The sequence below is a fragment of the Carex rostrata genome, chromosome 5 (genome assembly GCF_964058835.1).
Source record: "Carex rostrata chromosome 5, lpCarRost1.2, whole genome shotgun sequence".
NCBI classification, from domain to species: Eukaryota; Viridiplantae; Streptophyta; class Magnoliopsida; order Poales; family Cyperaceae; genus Carex; species Carex rostrata.
In genome coordinates, this window is record NC_135922.1 from 5,667,245 (window position 1) to 5,688,095 (window position 20,851).

Sequence of the window (20,851 nt, forward strand, 5' to 3'; positions counted from 1 at the left end):
TGTAGGATATGTAGTTTCAATTAAGAAAAACACTGATTGGTTCTGTTTTACATAAAGAAATCCAAGCGCTGCAAGCTTCTCATTTAATTTGACCCGGATGAGCCACGGTCGTTGCCCAAGGTACAGTCATGGCAAATACTCCTCATGCCACTAGCCACTGTGAAGAGATAAAAGAGGGGTATATTAGGGTCTCAGTGGATAAAGTAATGCGCGATTATATGGGGTGTCCTCTTCCCGTATCGACCACCTATGTCAAAATTTTGGACCATGCAGTGGGGAACTTTGTAAAATGGCCCAAGAAAGGGATCATGTTGGATGAGGTAAAGAAAACTTCCCTTCTATTTATGATATTGGATAATAGATTTCTTATACTGTGATGTTTACATCATGATTGCATGCAGACACCACATGTTGCTTTTATTTATGATATTGGATAATAGATTTCTTATACTTGGTAGTTTTCACAATACTAATCCTTTTGTCTGAAATATACAATATAGTGCCCTCAGCAGCTGAAGGGTGATGTTAAGTGGTGTGGATTGTAACATCCCAACTTTTAAATATTGGTAGAAACTTTTATAACATTGTAATATGTTTAGACTGACCTCGAACTTTTGTAAATAAAACAGAACAACTATTTAAATATGATTTGGTGATAGCATCACATAAGTAATTTTATAGGGTTTTGCTAATCTTTGAATATTTAAGAGCTTATTTAATAAAATGTAACATAGTTTTACTTTACTTATGATCAAATGGCAATTAATCTGATTACTTTATTTAATTATAAAGTAATACCAGTGATTAGATAGATTTTATTATTCTTGAAATATTTTTAGATTAACAACCTGTTGATTAAAATTAAGATTTTTATAAAAATATGTTTAGTTCTGAAATATATATATATATATATATATATATATATATATATATATATATATATATAAATATATATATCTCCTTCTTATTAAGGAGCTTAATGTCTAGATCCTGCAAGGGTTGTGATTAAAAGTTAAATTTTTGGATTGAATATCAGCCATTCAATCACATAACTTATCTTTTCTTTATTAAATTTTATTTCTTATGTGTAGAAGTCTATATTTAGTTAAATATTTATCCGCTACACGTAATGCCATACTTACTGCACACCATTTCAATTCTAAGATCTGTAAAAAAATTTTGCTGGGTGCGCCTCCCTCCCTAATCCGAATCCGTATCCTCTGAGATATCTCATATTTTTGCGTGACTTAATCTCAATCGTTCAGTAAATCCAATGGATAAGAATCACAACCTAATTTATTAGTGTTGCCCATAAACCTCTAACCTGACCGATTTGCGTGACTCTCCCTCTCTCTCGTTCTCTTCTCCTTCGACTAGATCAGATGAGCTCTCGTGCTCTTCTCCTCTGCTCCGACCCGACCCCGCCCACTCCATCCCAACCCACTGCCTCCAGCAGCCCTCCAGCGCCCTCTCCCTCTCTCTCTCCAGCAGCCCTCTAATGCACTATGTGTCTATGGTTCTATTTCATTCTTGCGCTAATAAGGATATCGTCATATTTAGTGTGTGTTGTACTTGGTTGTTTTAAGGAATTCTAATCAGGGGCCATGATGAGTGCGATTGTGATGCCAGCTCTTTAGGGAGTTCTAATTAATAAGTTCCATTTTCATTTAAATACTAAAAATGATACTTGGATAATCATTTGTGTGAAGACTACAGTTCTATTTTGCTACAATAGTGTGGTAGTATTTTATCTAACAACCATAGCACTAATGAGCACACCTACCTGCGCCATTCCTATTGGCCCATACCAGTAGAATAAAATACAAAATTATAGCATCTGAAGTGATTTTATAAAGATTTTGGAGAAACTAAGTGCTCGAAATTCTTGGATTATCAGATCAATTTGTTAAGAATAGACTTTTCTTGGCTATACTAAAGCTACCTAAGGTTGTCATCTCTAATAGTTAACAACACATGCTTTTGAATTTTAGTAGTACTTGCGCAATATAAATTAAGATACCTGGTTCAATTTGTGTTTAGAATCACATGCAAATTCAATGATATATAAAGATTTGGGTTTGCATCAAAATCCATTACATGCCACTTTGCTTCAATTTAAATGAACTTGAGCAGTGGAACAAAAATGATCGAATTACATGCTACTTGATGTAGAACCATTAATACGTATAGAACCATTATATCAAGTACATAAAAAGAAAAGGTCATTACATCAAAATCCATTAACCACATTACATGTAATTTAAAAAAAAAAAAAAAGCCGAATTACATGCTAAATCAAAATCCATTAACTATATCAACTAATTAAATGAAATTTAATTACAACTTCAAAATTTCAAAACTCAAAATTAATTATTATTCAAGAGATCTTCAATAGATTATCTTTCATGCTCCTCTTTCTCAAAAACTAAATGAACATCATCATACCAAAATAGATGAGTATATCTTCTCTGCTCCTGTAAATGAACATTAATTAAGTGCAGAAAGTGAGAACGAGGAGAAAAATGAAAACTGGATGCTAGAGTTGAAGCAAGGGATAATGAATATACTTCCATTCCAAAAAAATTTATAAACTCAAAAATTAATTACAAACTCAGAATTAATTATTATTTAAAAGATTTTCATCCGATTATGAGTATACTTTCATTTCATCTACTTCACTTGTAAGGCAATTTTATAAAATTTCTCCAATTTTACATCTAACAAGATAAACAATAAATTTCATCAAAACATTCATGATTTTTGCCCCAATACACTCAATTTTATGAAATTTTCATCCAATAAAATAAATTGAAACGTGACCAAGAATTTCTGCCCCAATACAGTCAATTTCATATTTTATACATGATTTTTCTTCCAATAAAATAAATTGTAAGCTGTATGTGCTTCTTACTCTTTCTTGGGGGTTCTGTTCACCTGGCTGGATTTTCTATTTTGTTGTCCTGAACTGGTGTCTGTTCAATAAATTTAGTCTGCTTATTCAATAAATTTATTTTGCTTTACTTTCTCAATATCATCCTACGTTGGTTCATGTCCCCTTTGAACATTTAACTTGGTGAAAGTGTTTCTGTCTGTACTGTTTCTTAATTATTCTATAAAGGAGTCTATTACGTATTGGTTTTTCAGGCAACTTAGCAACATCTTGGGTTTCAGCAGCTTGCATTGTCAACAAGTTAATGTTGTGTGTTTTCATCAATCTATGTTAATTTGTCAAAACTGAAAATAGTATTTTATTATATTTTTTTTCAATTTAGACAATTATAATATACTTTTTTATATTTTATTTATTTATTTTTAAAAATGTTAGACTATATCGAAGTATATCAATGGCAATAATACTTCAAAAAAAATTTCATGTTATATTTTATCTTCTTTTTTTTCATTTATTGTTGTTTCTTTTACTGTTATTTATTATTTGGATCTCTGTTTTTTTTCTTAATTTTGTGCAAATATCAATAACAAAATCTTTTCATATTCTATTTAATTATATAATATGGCCCCGTCGCAACGCACGGGCACGATACTAGTATATATATATATATATAAATATGGGATGCGGTGTGCAAGTCATTCAATATGAAAATAAGTAGAATAAATAAACAATTTTCTTGTCTCATAGCTTCATGTGTAGACACCTGTCAAATACTTTGATGGTTCATTTTCATCACCTTATTCCGGTCCACTAATTTCTCCACCTGTCAAGCACTTGGATAATTCATTTTGACCACCCAATTCCACTAACTTTCTGTCATTAATTGTTTTACCAAATTTCTTCAGTCCATATCATTTTTGTTGTGAAGTTCACCAATTGGCCTTCCCACTTTTCCCTTTCTAACTATAATTTATTTTCTCTTTGACTCAATAAGTAAATTAGAGAAAGTCTTAGGACTTAAATGTAAAAATTCTCAAAATAATACAGCCGACATTCTTTCTACTTCTCTCTATTTCTTTCTCGTTCAGTCCACATAGCTGTTACCTTGAAAATATCGAGAATAGAAAGTATAAACCGAGGGAGAATAAGAGTGAACAGAGGGAGGAGATAGAGGAGAGAAGGGAGATAGTGGTGCCTCTTTGCTTGCTTGGTTCATGTGCCCGCATCCGAGTAACTTTCTCCGATGGCCAAGCAACTACGAAGAGATGAAGGAGACGAGTGCTCACAGCACCTATCGTTCGCTCGAGTTTGATCGACTCTTTCTCACAACTAATTGAATAATTTTTTTGGTATTTAACAATCTCCCTTGTACATTCATTTTCTTTCTGAATTTGATGGTATTAAACGAAGAGTAATCAAGTGAAAATTATTGTACTCATTTGTTCATCCACTATCTCAATTAAAATCTAGTTTAACGCCCTCAATTTTGTCATCCCTATCAATTATATAATTGTATTAACTATTTTCTGGTTTAAGCCATGTTAAGAACTCTATGTACCTCTTTTGTTCCGGTACCGACGGATTACAGTGCTTCATGGTGTACTATAAACCACTAGCAATAACATAGGCCTCTTTATTTTGTAAGTTTGGAGAGCTATGGTTAATGAAATTAATAAAGGACAACATTAAACTATCGATTCAGTTTTGATAATTCGACATAGGCATGAACCTTGCGCAATTGGATCAAGTAGAATTGTATTATGCATCCACACTGCAAACACACACTGATCGCATCGCCTCAACATTACTAAGGTGCAGATTTCGAGTTATTCCTAGATTCTTCTAACTTATTTTATTTTATTGATTATTTGTGGGTATTATTGTTTGCTTGGTCTTGCATGTTGTTTGTGTGATGACTATGATTTGGTTGTGGTTTAGATTTGCATGGCATAATTATCTTTATTATGAATCTGGTGCATGGCATAGTACAAAGAAATTTGGCCAAACATGAGTTTCATTTAAATGTTCTTTTTGCATGATATGAATGCATCACGTTGCATATGAGACATTACCTTATTTTATGAAATAAATATATAATTTGATTATAATCATTTCAATTAGAACATGAGTTTTAGTTGAAGTAAGCATTGTATTTTCTAATGGAATAAAAAGGATGCAGGAACATACTTTATGTAGGAAATATTTTTCAAACTGCAACTTGACATGATTTGGAAACAATCACTTGTAGTATGATATTGTTTGTAAATGAACTATGTTAAAGAACCAAATGTCTGAAACCTGACGATCATGTAGGCGCCCTATTCGGGGTAAGCATGTAATTTATGTTATGTAGGCGCTGAACTTGTAGCACATAACAGAAATTGCATAGGCGCCATATTCGGGGTAAGCGTGTAATTTTTGTTATGTAGGCGCTGAACTTGTAGCGCATAACATAAATTGCATAAGCGCCATATTCGTGGTAGCACATGACTCGGTTATGTAGGTGCTGAACTTGTAGCGCATAACTTTAGTTGTGTAGGTGCCATATTCGGGGTAAGCGCATAATTTCAAGTTATGGCCATAACAGAAATTGTGTAGGCGCAATATTCGTGGTAGCGCATGATCGGAGTCCTGTATGAGTCTTGACGGTCATGTAGGCGCTGAACTTGTAGCGCATGACCGGGGTCATGTACGCGCTGTACTTGTAGCGCATGACCGAGTATTGTTAATACCACAATGGTTACCTTATATAATGATATTTTATTTTATCATGAATAATCTTGAATAAAGCATAAGTATATGACATGGTTGCACAACTAAATTGTATTGAACTTTTAAGTCTATTGTACATGAGCATTGCATGATATAATGTTTCTTTTGCTTGATTGTTATTGCCATAAATTGTTTCTATGACTTGCTAATTATAAGTTGTTATAGTATTAGCAATTGTTTCTCTAGCTTGCTGATTTCGTTCGCGGTATTTGAGCATTTCTTAAAGTGAACTTATATATTTTTTTTTTACTGATAATAGTTGGTAAGTTAGATTCTTTGATTCTTATATTATTCTTGTAGTCTATATTTTTTGTGCTCGGTGTTGTTTTAGTTTCAGTTGGTCGGATCTAAGGATAACTCGATTGGAACTGAATACCGCACTGGGAGATTTTCAATCTCTCACCGTTCCACTTTGTGGGTTCCAGGTACAAAGAATAAGAAACGAAAACGACTTGTAGAACTTCAAGATTTGCAGGACTTGCCACTAGAAGGTTATTCGTTTACTTCAATAAATCTGCTATGGTATATTTGGGTTGTATATTATTACACCATAACAGGTTTATTCTTCATTTTGTGTATATCATGTATAAAAGATTAAAGAAGGTTCCTTCATGTATTGTGGCTCTTGTCTTGTCATTGATAATGTTTGTGTATATATTGTGTATAATTATGGAAGCGCCTTGCGTTAATAAGCGCGGCGGGTTGTCTTCCCTATTGTCGGGGTGTGACATGGATACTATGTCATGCGGTTAATGCTTGAGCTGATGACTACTTATTTCAATATGTTTCCAACTAAGGTATAATATTATATTGATTCATAACCATTATCTGTTTTTATCTCACTAACCACGATTAACTAAAAAATTATACAAGATAGGTACATTAACTGTTTTATTATGTTTGCATGCAGTGTTCTTTACCTTCTGGGCCATGTTCTGATGAAAGCTTTAATGAAGTACGTAGGTTGTGGTCTAAGTTTTTCATGAAAAAATGTTAAACCAATATGTACCAGTATGTGATTGCTGGTTTTTTTCTTTTTTTTTTCCTTATTATGGGTTAGTTTAGCTTGATTGTAGTAGGGTCTCCATTGTATGCTTGATGAACAGTATGATGAGCAAGCTGTACCTAATTTTGATTAATGAAAATTCTTGGCAGATGCAGTTTCCAAAAAAAAAAAAAGACAATCAATATGTTTATCTAATTGTGTGTTATTTAATTTATAAAATTATGTTTTTGTGGCATATGAATGTTGTTATAGCAAGAAAATTTGAGGGCTAGCTAGCCCAATATACACATAATTTTGATAAATTACAAATGAGAAGTACCACCGGTTTTTTAATCAACATCGGGGGCAAACCATTTAAGTGACCGATTGTTTAAAATTTATCGGTGTTAAAAATAGTTTTAACATCGGTTATTTTGATTATAAACCGGTATTAGAACTATTTGTAACACCGGTTATTTTGGTTATAAACTGGTGTTACAAATAGTTTTAACACCGGTTGTAAAAACTTCATATTTCCAGCAACCCTCCCATTAGCAGCAGTATAAGAACAGATGGTAAATGTCAAATTTAACAGCTGGTAATTGGAATTTCTGTAGTAGTGATGATAGTATTTCTAGAATAGTATGGCAGAGTTTTGATTACCCAACTCATACTTTCTTCCAGGGAAATAATGTTTACCTCACCGCTTGGTTTATAATTATGTTAGCCATAGCGGTTGCAACCTTATTGGTTGTTGGGTTACTGTTTTTTTGGAAGCACAAAGCAATTTGCCTTGTCTTAATTCAACCAAAAGGATATAACTGGGGACCAACTCGTAGCATATTCATATACACAAACAAAAAATATCACCAAGAATTTCTATCACAAGCTTGGAGAGGGAGGTTTTGGTAGTGTTTTCAAGGGATCATTACCAAATTCAACTATTGCGGCTGTTAAGTGAATGAAAAATGCTTGCTTTGAAGAGAAGAAATTTAGAACGGAGGTGCAAACGATAGGAATAATTCAGCATATAAACGTTGTCAAACTTCTTGGATTTTGTTCCGAAGGCACTAGGCGGTTGTTGGTGTATGAGTACATGCCAAATGGTTCTTTAGATTCTATTCTCTTTTCAAATCAATGTGTCCGTTTAAAGTGGAACACCCGTTACGAAATGATGATTGGAATTGCAAGAGGTTTAACTTATTTGCATGAGGAATGTAGAGACTGCATTATTAATTGTGACATCAAGCCTGGAAATATACTTCTTGATGTCAACTTTTGTCCTAAAGTTGCTGATTTTTGTATGGAAAAACTACTGGGGAGAGATTTTAGCAGAGCATTAACAGCAATGAGAAGAACAATCGGCTATCTTGAACTCGAATGGATTTTAGCAGAGCATTAACAGCAGTTGTTTTCCTTGTTGAAATTTTTTGTAGACTTTTTGAAGAATTTATTTGTTCAATTATTCAAAGTCAAATATGATTCACTTGCATATAATTGGTCTCCGCCAGTATTACAAAACTTGATTCGTCCAGTAATTGGTTGAAGGCCTGAGGTCAACATTAAATATTGAAAAGAATGGATTGCAAGAATTGGTTTAACACTGGAGATGATTTGGATCATGCTACTAACTATGATAATATGATGTCACGGCTTCCCTAATCAATTAGTAAAGTATCATTCCCTAACAGTATAAATATCAAAGCAACTCCTCTCTGTACTTATTCAAGAGGAAAAACAGAGCAAGCGCAGATGGCCACTTCTAGAATGAAATTGGGATCCCTGGTGTTTGGAATTATTAGTATTACATAAATATCAAGATGTGATGATAAAAAATTGGTTATCTGTAAATCAAATTAAATATGATTTATTTGAATGTTCATTATGTAACTTTTAATATTAATTTTCAATTTATAATTCCACTACCTCATTGCTATTGGTATTCATTTTATCCTTTACTATTATAACGTCTTTTTATGTACAATTTCTAGCCTATAAATATAGACTTTGTAAACATAAAAAATATACACAAAAGTAGACAATAAAATTATGTTATTGCTCTCTCTATCTATTTCTCTTGTTATATATTTACTTTATTTTTGTTGTAACTTTACTTTAATTTTACAACATCTTATATATATATCTTAAATTTTTTATTGTTCTCGTGCTTGAATACAAAAAAAAAAAAAAAAAAAAAAACCCTGCTCTGTGGGGGGTCTCAAGTTATTTCCGAATTTAAATTAAAAATATAAGAGTATCACAAGTTGATCAGGGGATCGAAAGGGACTGCTATTTTACAGCCCTTGGGTTTTGACACCAGGTTACAGGCTACAATCACTTCAGAAAATTGCAAATAAGCGACAGACTTGAAAATTTAGTTGTTTCAAAGAATATGGTTCTCTCTACAATTGATCCGGGCAACGCAATTAAAATTGTCAATAAATATCTCCGATCCAATAAATGATACAATACTCTAGTTTTGCTCACCAAATTTTCTTTGATCGAATAATCGATACAATACCGCGAGCAAAGCTAGCTTGTACTATCATCATCAAGAGAATTTGATGAGTGTAACTCTAAAATCTATTAAAACTTTTGAAACGGATCAATTTCACAAGTGATATGTGTTCATATAAATTTTTCAATGTTAAAATTCATTTAGTATAAAATAAAATGGTAAAAAATAATGCAAAATAAATGTATTAAAATAACATGTAGAACTTCATTTCTTTTACCTTTCAAAATTGTATTAAATAAATTTCAAAATGTTCAAAATTTTGCATGTAAACACATTACTCGTAAAGTAGATCGGTTTCAACGTATTGAATTCATCGTTTCAAACCAATCAAAAATAATAGATTCAGGAGTTATGCTCACCAAGTATCTCCATATTAACATCACTGTTTTTCATAAAATTCTCAACCATCCAAAAAAAAGAAGTGATTTTGTACCTATCTAAAAAAATAATATTTCTTTTTCAAAAAAACTTAAAATTTGGCCGTCAAACACATTTTAATACGGATATCATGTTAAATGATTCTAATCGATTGTTTGAATATTAAAAATAATGATAAAGATGTGAGGTATAATTGAGACAGAGAAAATATTCCAATATTTTTCTAGGTGTAAATAAATTAGAATGTATGCATCTCCAACTCTATACGTTAGACATTATTCATTCCCAAGTTAATCTTTTCTTGCATGGCTCGCAATATTTCTCTTTTGCATTGTTGCATCCTTGTTCTTGGATGTTTGCTTTATTCTCATTCTTCACAAGCCCTTGAGGAAAGCATTGTTGTTGGACAAGTATCATCTCCATTACTGTAAAAGATTACATTCACTTTACGGTTTGAGATTAAATCTCAACCGCTTTGAGATTCGGGCTAGCGCAGGTAGAAGTATTAATGGGCTTTGAAATTCGTGCCAAGTTAAAATAAATGGTCCAGATCCAGTAATTGTAAAAGATTCCCTATTACAGTACCAGGGATGATGTGAATTCCATGTTTTTGATGTCCGATATCTCTTGTCTAGCTCTGATTTCTCTTCTCCAATAGGTACATTACAGTCTTGCATAATCTCTCCATTGATGCGAACGTCATTTTTTTTGTTGTTGTTATTAGCTTAAATAAATAGTAGCTAATGCACAATTCAATTAATTTCTTTTGTTACTACAACGGTGATTTCTTTTAGATTGATAATCTGATGTGATAATTGATGGGATGTACCACAGTTTCTAAATTAGCAAATTTGCTTTAAAAGAAAATATTTTTTTAATGACATACTAGCTAATTAATTAGTTCAAATATTTTCTTCCCTTATATGTAGCACTCTCACTCTCTTAATTGCAATTCATAATTAATTTTTGGGATGGAGTGATTTAGAAATTATGAATCCCTTAATTGCTAAACTCAGTGACGTGGCTAATTTTAATTTCTAAATAATTTTATGAGATAGAGATGCTCTTAATATTCATTTCGTTCTGTGTGTGGTACCTTTTCCTTTTGTTTTTGTTTTCTCTTTTGTAAATTTGAAGCTTAATTTAATAATTCATAAGATGTGTAAAGCATAATTGCAAGACAAGGAAATGGTGAAATGCTCTTGCTTTTAGTAATGTAGATATCCATATGTTTTATTCTTTACTTCTTCTTTCCTCTTTGATGATATGGAAATTCTTTGCTTGAGAGACTAGCTACGTACTCTTTCCACTTTTAAACCCCTTAACAAACCAGAAATTTTAAATTTACCATTCATTAAAAAAAAGGAAACCAATTTACCATAGACGCAACTTCATGTTGCGTCCAAAAATTTGGGTGGGCCCCACATTTTTTTTGGCCACTCAAGTTGGTTAAAAAAGAGGATGTTTTTGATGCAAGACTCCACGTGAAGTTGCGTCGATGCTAAATTTTGAATTCTCACAAAATCGTGATTTTTTTTATTTATCATTTTTTTAATGGTGAAAATAAAAGTTTCGTCTTAACAAACAATTAGATTTCTTTTCCTTTACTTTATCATTTTTTTGTCTTTCTTTTTTTTTTCCTCTTCCAAATAGGTTAAAAGAGGAAATAGGTATATTATATAGGGGTATCTTTCTTTTACTTTTAAAAGAGAAAGAGAGGTATATTAGGGGTATTTTTTTTCTCTTTTTCTTTTACTTCTCTGTTCAGCAGGGTATCTTTCTGTACTTTTGTGTTTATTTCTTTTTCTTTAGCAATAGAGCAAGATGTCTCCCTCTCTCCTCTCACTAGCACTTCTAAATTTTGGTAATTTCATACAACTAATTTTCCTTTTATCCTACATATAGTTGAATTTGGGCATCAATTTTAGTGCTCAGTGTTAAGGGAGAATTACAAAAGCTGAACAACAAACTAGAAAATAGAGAAACACATGGAATGGTAGAATGAGGAGGTAGAATGAGGCAAAATGACTGAAATTGAGGTTGAGGAGGAGAGGGGAGCAGCATGAGAATGCCAGCGATGGAATTGAGGAGGGAGAACACAAAGTTGGCACGGTCAGTGGGATCAAGGAGGACGGCAGTGGTCGTGTGGTGTAGATGTAGAGAAGAAAGGAAAGAAGAAGGGTAGTTTTGTCTTTTATTTTTTAATCAAAGTTTAATCAACTTTTTTATAATTTAATTAGAAATAATTTAGAATTGGTTAAGTGATGGGTAAATAAGAAACTATTGTAAGAGTTGAGGGATAAATAAGATAAATTTAAGACTTGACGGGTAAATATGAAATTGAAGATGTCTTGAAGGGTACATAAGAAATTATCCCAATATTATATTAGAATCCAACTAAGGATCAATCACTGCCAGTATAGCTAATCCACGCATTAGTTTATTAGTTGTCTTATAATTAATATCTAAAATGAAGTTTATTGTTTTCCTACAAGTAATATAACTTATTTAGTCCACATAAGACCTTATTTCCCATCATATAAAACATAAATGTTCATAAGGGAATAAGTGGCAAATACTCTAATCATGGGTGCATCCATTCCTCCACTTGCAGCGGCTTCTTTTCAACATTACTTGCAGCAAAACAATAAACTTCATTTTAAATATTAATCCAGCTTAGGCACATACACACATACTCGTCACACGTAGATGTCTCAATTTCTCCATATTTTTGAAAAGATTTCCTAATCCCCCCCCATTTAATCATCATATACTCAATTTTCTGATTTCTTTTCATATTTTAAATGTCATTTAAGAAATTTTTGAATTGATTGGTAATTGAATGATAATGTCTTTATTTTGCGAACTCTTAAGATATGTTTCTTTCATACTGTGGAGATGATTTTAAAAAATAAATCTAATTCGCCTGCTCCTAATCAAAAGTTTTGAATACCTCATTTAGAAAACAAATATTATAACTTATTTATAAAATCGAGCATTTATCACAATGTTGTAAAAAATGGCGTTTAGCCTGACTATATGTTGGTTATTTTTGTTATTCTTTTTTTTGTATTTATCCGTTTTATGTATTATACTTTCTCTTGTCTTATTTGAATTTTTTTAAATGACAATTTCATAAAATTTATTAATTGTGCTTTTGTTTAGTGTGACAAACGCATATTGGTTGCATTTAGAAATTAGTCATAGGTTAGGGAAAATTAGAGTTCATATATATATATATATATATTGTTTTTCATTTGCTCGGAAGATCTAAGACCAAAGAAAAGAATAACAAATAAAAACTACGTTAGTGAAGCAATACCATTCATTTTTCTCGTTAAAAAAATTATGCATCGTTCGTGAAAATATATTTATATGTATATACAATACTTTTTTTTACATAATAAAAGCCAAAACTTATATTAACCTTAATGTGTTACATTTTATGTTAGGATTTTGACTTGTAGTCCTAATTTGTATGTACACAGCGGTGCGGTAAAGATTTTAGAATAGATGACCGTTTGCTTGCCCTCTTTCTTATTGGAATTGATGCAACTTTTCTGTCTCCTTCCACCTCATTAAACAAACACAGACTGTGACTGGCCTGACATCTTAAAAACAATCCAGTTGACCAGAAGAGAAAAATGCCTCGAAGGCCATCATTCACAATTCTCAAAGGGCTCTACCAAGGAATAACAAAAAAGAATTTATGTCATTGTTAATTAGGCGTTGTCTTTTAGGAATCAAAAGTAACAAGATCAATTAAAAATCTTAATAGGACGGAATGTCATTTAATTGTTTAATTAGTTTAATTATTATTTAAATATCTTAACAGGACATGTCTATGCTGGTTAGAGAAGTGGAAAGGGGGCGTGTCTAATGAGATCAAAATCTGTCCAATGTGTTTCAAGATTTGAGAACATGCACTTTATCCGTACGATTTTTGAAGCGGTGCATACAAATTTTGAAACGAATTAGACACTTCCGACTGGATATCGGATCAATTTTGGTCCGATACCGATACCAATTACACGCCCCTCATTTCCTAGAGAAGTTTAACATGAGAAGTACAGCAAATTAATGGTTAAACCATTTGACGATACGTTTAATTATATATTTCTAAAACCTTGCTGGTATATTATATAAGTTGGGAATCTCCTTGAGAAATAAGTAAATATTTTCTATAAGGTATATAGGTATAAAATATTCTTAGTAGTACTATAAATAAATGTGACATATAACTTGAATTGTAACCTACAAATCAAGAAGAAAATAATTTAAGGTTTAAATTTTTGTATGTCTCTCTTCCACATACTACTACAAATTAAAAGCACCAAACAAGTAACCATAATTAGTATCTCAAATTTTCATACTGTTGACTGAATATTGTTAAAATTACTGGTCAAAGAGTAGTCTATTTATCAAAATGCATATAAGTTTTTTTTTTCAACAACCAGGCCATGCAAGTTAATTAGTGTGAGTTTAAACTCAAAACTTTAAAATAATGGAATCAACTTCAACAATAATTACTAATTGTAATTTTGATTTACTTTATGATCGTAAATTTAGAGGTTCAGCACGTAATATTTGATTCATGAAGTAAATCAAAATTACAGTTCACAATTATTGTTGAAGTTGATTGCAATACTTTGAATTTAGAGTTTAAACTTATACTTACATATAAGTGGGGATAGAGCTGCACAAAAAATTCGTAGTTCGTGATTCGATTCGAGTTTGATTCGAAAAAGCTCGTAAAAAGTTTGATTCGAAATAGTTCGAAATTAATTCAAACCAAATTCAAACTGGACCTGAATCGTTTGAAATAGGTTTGCGAACTATTCTAGTTCGAATCTCAAAGTAACGTGAACCGTTGATTTCCGCTGATGACTTATGTTCGCTAATGACTTAAAAGTTAAAACATAAACCGCCCAACCATAAGTCATAACTCGTAAGTCGTAACCCTCACTCTCAATTCTAAAACCCTAGACGACTTTCACCTCTCGATTTCGGCAACTACGATCACTCTTTCTTGTTGTAAAAAACTTCGTAAAAAATTTGAAATTGAGTTCGTAAAAAATCGATTCAAAATTAATTCGAACCAAATTTAGTTCGAAATTAATTCAAACCAAACTCAAACTTACGTAAATTTGATTTGGTTCGATTCGTTTGCAGCCCTAAGCAGGGTTGAATATAACATTAAGTTTTTGAGAATAATATAATCAAACGTTCCCTTAAATAATAATTAAACTATTAAGATATTAAATGACTTGGTACTTTTAATTCCTAAAAGACAACGCCTAAGAATTACATGAATTCCTTCTTATATATATTATTATTCCCTCGAGACTTGTTAGTGATGGCCATCCAGGCATTAATCAATTCTCTGGTCAAACTTGATCGTTGCTTAGGAAGTGCAATTAAAGTTCCAATAAGGAATACTGCCGTGTGGATTTATTGTTTAATTAATTGTGAAGCGCCAATGGAGGACCCATGCATGCATGCATCTATCTATAAATGCTCGATCTATCTGCAAATTAACTAATTCATCCCACAAAAAGTGCTCAAAGATCAGTTTAACTGACAACTCTAAATATCAACTCTTCTCATCAGTTAAAGTTTTGGTATAACAACCATTAATCAGAATGGCCCTGGAGTTCGTCACCGGGTCGAAAACTTTTGAAATAACAGACTACTCTGTCGTCAAAAGCATCAGTGGGAGCAGCATCCTGTCGGAGCGCTTCACAGTGGGAGGCTACTACTGGGTGATACAATTCTATCCGCAAGGCGACAACAATTCAGATTCTGAGTATGTATCGGTTTTTGTCAATGTGCTGAACGCAACAAAAGATATCCAGGTGATGTATTCCTTCAGTCTGTGGGACTGGACCACCTCCAAATGGTCAAACACCTCCAAAACCTCTAGTCTGTTCACTTTCTCGCCATCAATCTCCAGTGGGGGCTACCTCAGATGCATTAAGAGGTCGGACCTTGAGGACTAGAACTATCTGAGAGACGATACTCTCTGAATCAAGTACTCTCTTTGTAATGGCAGACAATGATAAGCCTGTTGGTAACCCAAGTGGGGCCAAGATTTCTATTGATAACGGTTTCCACACAGCTAGCTACGCAGCTACGCTCCACCGAACGCTCCCAACAGCACATACACCAAGCTGCCGAGACAACCAACAGTCAGGATTTACTGTGAGGCCAACAAGGATCTCAGTGTGACTGTGCGCAACGGTATTGTTGTGTTGGCACCTGTTGACTCCAATGATTACTATCAGGTACTTAATCAATTGATTAATAAATTATTCCTTTCCTTTTTTACATGGGTGATCTTTGATAACTGGTTTTGATTCATTAGTATATATGAACTATTTATTAGTTTTTCTTATTGTTTTTCATTAAAAATGCAATGCATGTACAGCACTGGATAAAGGACATGAGTTATGGTGATAAGGTAAAAGATGTAAGGGGTATGCCTGTTTTTGCACTGGTCAACAGAGTCACAGGAGAAGCTCTTCAGAACCCCGCTGGTGAAAATGAAGAGGTAACTAATTATTTGTGTTAAACAAACTTAATTATTTGGCATAATAGTTAAAGAGCTTGTACCTATATCATACATATATTAAACCCCTGTTTAATGAATACATCAGGTCAGCTTAGTTCCTTACAACACGAACCGCCTCGATGAATCGGTTAAGTGGACTGAGATGTGGTCGACAGGTTTCCGTTCCATCAGGATTGCAGACAAGACTTCCCTCAATCTGACTGCCATCAGTTCTGATATTGTTACTAATTTCTCTGACGGCGACAAAATTGTCGTCAAGAAGTGGGTCAATAGCCCTGTTCAGCGCTGGATGATCGTCCCAAATGTTCCATGTTAATTAATTTTTAATATTGAGGCAGCTAGCAAGGATTCCAACGTAAACTTATGCATTGTTTTTTATTATCATTGTTATCATCTTTTTATCCTTTTCTCTAGCTATGTATCCTCTTAAACTTGTGCTGGTGTGAGTTCATAATTAAGTGTTCCTGAAAAAAATATTGTTCTTCTATTGGTGTTTCAACTTTAATTACAATTAATCACGTGTTATCAATTGAAAATTGGTAAGTATGTTCATTTATTTACTCTTTAGCTGTAGCTAAATTTTGAGATTTTCTACTTTTTCATATTTTTATTAATATCAGAATTTTGTTAATAAAAATATTGTAGGCATCTTCACAAAAAATATCATACATAAAAATTTAAGCATAAGTACATCTATAACTTTATGGAAACATTCAATTTTGGTGGTACCTATATTTGTAAAATATAAAACATTATTCCAATTAAAAATAAAAATTGTTGATGTGTTCTCAGTTGTTTGGATAGGAGGATCAAATTTGAGTCAATTTAGAATTTCAATGGTAAATATTTAATTATTCGATGGAATGATAATTATTTCTCAATTTAATTTACAAAATAAGAAATAATAGACTATTCTATCAAAATCAGATGAATTTATTCAAGAATTTTATCAAGAAGTTGTTATACTCAACCAAGAACACTTTTCTCTTGTTTATTTTAGTTTCATTTATAAAATGAAGAGTGATCAAGAACTTTTATTGTTTGGGCTCCAACAAGATTGTGCCATCTTCTAGGCTCATGTTCATTTGAGAAAATATTATCCAAGTTCTAATTGTCAGAGAAAACTAAATGGTAAATGTGTGTGCACGGTACCAATTTGAGGGCCTCACCTGGTAGAACGTGATCAGACCGTGTGCATGAATCTCAAAATCCCCGTGCATCAAAGGAAAGCCTGGAAAGAAAAATTGCTCAATGTGAATTTCATCAGCAACGTGCAGTATAACATAGGGGATACTCATTCCACCGCAATGGAGACAATCAGGCATTTGGAAAGAAGGGTCTGGGGGATACCGGTTCTGTATGGTTGTAAACTTGTAATTTCCATGTTTTATTTTGGTCTATATTTCAGAATACCATGCATGACTCAACAGCAACACTTATATTTCGGCCATTTCTAATATACAGTGAATATGTATTTACTATAACTTACATTTCGGCCATTTGTTGATATAGGGTATTAGTTCAGAAAAAGGTTTGCAGCTCAAAATGTATTCTTTTTAAAACAGTGGCTCATCCTACCTTTGACCCATAGTTTTATATCGGTGAAAACGAATATGGGCCGAATCAAAGATGTTTCTCCTTTAATTTTCTCGATACTATGATCAAGAATGCAAGACTTCTCAACCGCCACCTCTTGTGATTTATAGAATGTACATAGCATCGGTGATCCTGAATTAAGTTGAACTTTACCCATTTACCAGTTCGAATATCCTAAAATAAGTCAAATTTTTTGCTTTGTCACGGATATTAAAGGGGGCCATCAGTTTCTAACTTTGACCAGATTGGTCTGAATTCTGATCAGACGGTTTGAATTCAGACCCCTCATCAAATGTATACATATATTGTAAAAAAAATTGAAAAGAGAGTTGAAGGTCAAGCCAACCAACATATTTTACTTGTTCAAATGAATATAAGGTCAAGCCAACACAAGTTACACAACATATTGGTCTGATCAAATGAATATCAGTATAACGTAGAATTGATGTCGCAATACAAATCATTTCTGACCTGGATGCATCAACAGGTACTTATATATTTTGTCTGGTTGTGTAAATTAAGTAAAACTAACATGCAAATAATTTGAGACTTTTATGAACTAAATTAAACATATAAAAAATTGTGATTAATACTTTGACATGATCATCAGAACAAATTATCTTATTTAAATTTAATTATATAAAATTGAACAATGTCTTTTATGTTGGAGGTATCAAGATTAAAATCCAGCTGAGAGTAGCTTATTTATATTTCAAGTTGAATCAGTTGATTTCAACATTATCTAGAATACCCATTCCAGCTGGGTTGTAATTAATACTGAATTGATCTGTCATTAATTTTAGATAATTAAACACCGTGAATTTTCCCAGATCAATGGCCTTATCACAACAAGCTCCTAATATCATCCAAATTAAACATCAGTGGCCTTGTCACCTGCGCGCTGGCCACCACTATTGGGTAGACGGATCGAGCCTGAAGAAAGGAGGTGCTGCTTATGTTCTTTGCTGGGATGATATATATAATGATTCAATATGAGGTTACATATAGCTCGGCCTGCTCAGCTTATCACATGGAGGTAGTGGCTATGCTGAACGACATGCGTGCAGCTGCTTCTGTTGGAATTAATTCATGTGTTTTTCATACTGACTCTAAAAGTTATGCCGTTTGCTAAACTGTAGGAGAATTCCTCTTGGGTAAAATAAAGGAGTTGTAATAATATTTTTGATGTACTCAACGTTGGCAAAAAAAAAAAAAAATTTATGTTTGTAAATAAGGACCATATAAGGTCGGGCAAATACAATTTTAGAACAAAATTACACAACAAAACTCTTATACATATCCACTAAATAAACAAATGTTGGCTCTGAATTTTTAAAACTTAAACTTTGTATTGTTTCATTATGCTTGTTGAAGAGAACAAAAAAACATGCTTAATTATTTTAGCCGCATATAGTTTTCTCTCCTCATAAACTATCAAGCCCTGACTTGGTTGCTTAGGAGACTTAGCGGAAGTGGGATCCACCAATAATGTGCTTGAGCTTTTTTCTTTTTTTTTCATAAAATTGGTACTATATATATTGAAACATTTAAAATTCTTTATTTTTCTATCTAAATAATTAAATTTTTTATTTCTCTATTTTAAATTGAGAGAATCGTCCATATACCAATTCAAAATATTCAAAATTGTCTATTTCTCCATCAAAATACTCCAATATCTCATTTTTCCATTTTCAATTAAAAAACTTTCTTATTTTTTCTTATGTCCATTAAATATTTTTTTGAATTTACTTAATTATATAGTTATATTTAATAGTTGAAATACTGGTTTTGTTCTATTTTAAAATAAGCAAATAATTAGGAATTTGAGTGTTATTTTGGTGAAATAAACAATTTAGGATGTTTCAAATGATATACCAACAATTATGTCTATTTTGTTTTTGAGAAATTATTCGGTCTCCTGGCTCTCAATCCAAATTCCAGATTCAATGTACTTTGTTAAATTTTCCTTTTTTAAATTTTTTATAGTTCATTTCATTCTCTTATCACTCACCTCTCGTCTTTTACATGTTTTTAAAGGAAACTTTTCATTTAGTCTCATTCATGTTTTATATAATCTGTGATGAACTTGTGTATCTAAAACTACGGAGATTTTGTACTTGATTTTATCTTCAAATGAGATCCATATGAAGCACATTACCCTGACCCATGTTAAAATTAAAAAAAATTACAGCCTATTTGCTCGATATGAAAATAAAGATTAATTTATAAGAATTAATGTTGTTAGTTGAAAGCCACAAACAATTGCTCAAAGAATTAATTTTACAGCATATTAAGGTTAGACGCATGCAAGTTTGCATCAATTAATTATTTATTCGCCATTTAGCTTCGTGCATGTTACTGGCCTGCTAAGTTCAAACCAGCAATTAACATATTTTTTATTTATTTTCATATCTACCATTTTTTAATTTATTTACATTGAGTGATAATCTATCTCTATCTATAAATATAAGAACCATCTGCAAATTAATGGATTCATCCCACAACAATTGCTCAAAGATCAGTATAACTAAGAACTCTATATATATATACTTGTTATCAATTAATTAGGTTTGCTCTAACAACCATTAATCGAAATGGCCATGGAGGCGGAGAACCCGATATTCGTCTGCAGATCAAATACTCTTGATATAACAGGCTTCTCAACCCTCAAAACCATTGGCAACATGAATGGCATTGAGTGGGAGAGCTTCACATTGGGTGGCTACAACTGGGCGATAGAATTCTACCCGCAAGGCATCAACAAGTTGGACTCCGATTACATATCAATTTTCGTCAAATTGTTGAATGCAACCAAACCAAAGGGGGGGAAGTATTCCTTCAGTATGTGGAACTGGATCGGAGCACCTCCGACTGGTCTACCGCTTCCTCAAATCTGGTCACTTTTTTTCCATCAGATGGCAAGGCCCGATGGGGCTATGACAGGTACGGTCTCAATTCGATAACTGAAAGCACAAACTATCTAAGAAACGATACGTTCAGAATCAGGTATACTCTCTTGGTAACACCTCAACTTCAAGCTCCAGACACTGGTAAGCCTGCTTGTAACGGCTTCCATACGGCCAGCTATGCTCCGCCGAACACTTCCCGCGACACATACACTAACTTTCTGAGACAACCGAC

At 32.5% G+C, this 20,851-nt stretch overlaps 3 protein-coding genes and 1 pseudogene across 3 annotated transcripts in view; all 4 read left to right on the top strand.

Annotated features, from left to right (window-relative positions):
- LOC144554617 (uncharacterized) overlaps positions 1 to 20,851 on the top strand; it is a 59,333-nt gene that overhangs the window by 284 nt on the left and 38,198 nt on the right. The window contains exon 2 of the mRNA XM_078302934.1: positions 58 to 320. Coding sequence (XP_078159060.1) covers positions 129 to 320 — 192 coding nt within the window. The 5' untranslated portion in view covers positions 58 to 128. The remainder of the gene's footprint in view (positions 1 to 57; positions 321 to 20,851) is intronic.
- Positions 7,227 to 8,049, top strand: LOC144554383 (G-type lectin S-receptor-like serine/threonine-protein kinase At2g19130 pseudogene; annotated as a pseudogene).
- The window catches only part of LOC144554616 (putative aldo-keto reductase 1), a 55,859-nt gene continuing 43,390 nt past the window's right edge, over positions 8,383 to 20,851 (top strand). The window contains exon 1 of the mRNA XM_078302932.1: positions 8,383 to 8,434. The gene's annotated coding sequence lies outside the window, so the exon portion shown is untranslated. The remainder of the gene's footprint in view (positions 8,435 to 20,851) is intronic.
- Positions 15,677 to 16,493, top strand: LOC144554618 (ricin B-like lectin R40G2). Its single transcript, XM_078302935.1, has 3 exons — positions 15,677 to 15,827; positions 15,971 to 16,093; positions 16,200 to 16,493. Exons 2-3 carry the CDS (start codon positions 15,986 to 15,988, stop codon positions 16,428 to 16,430), a joined length of 339 nt encoding a protein of 112 aa, XP_078159061.1. The 5' UTR covers positions 15,677 to 15,827; positions 15,971 to 15,985; the 3' UTR covers positions 16,431 to 16,493.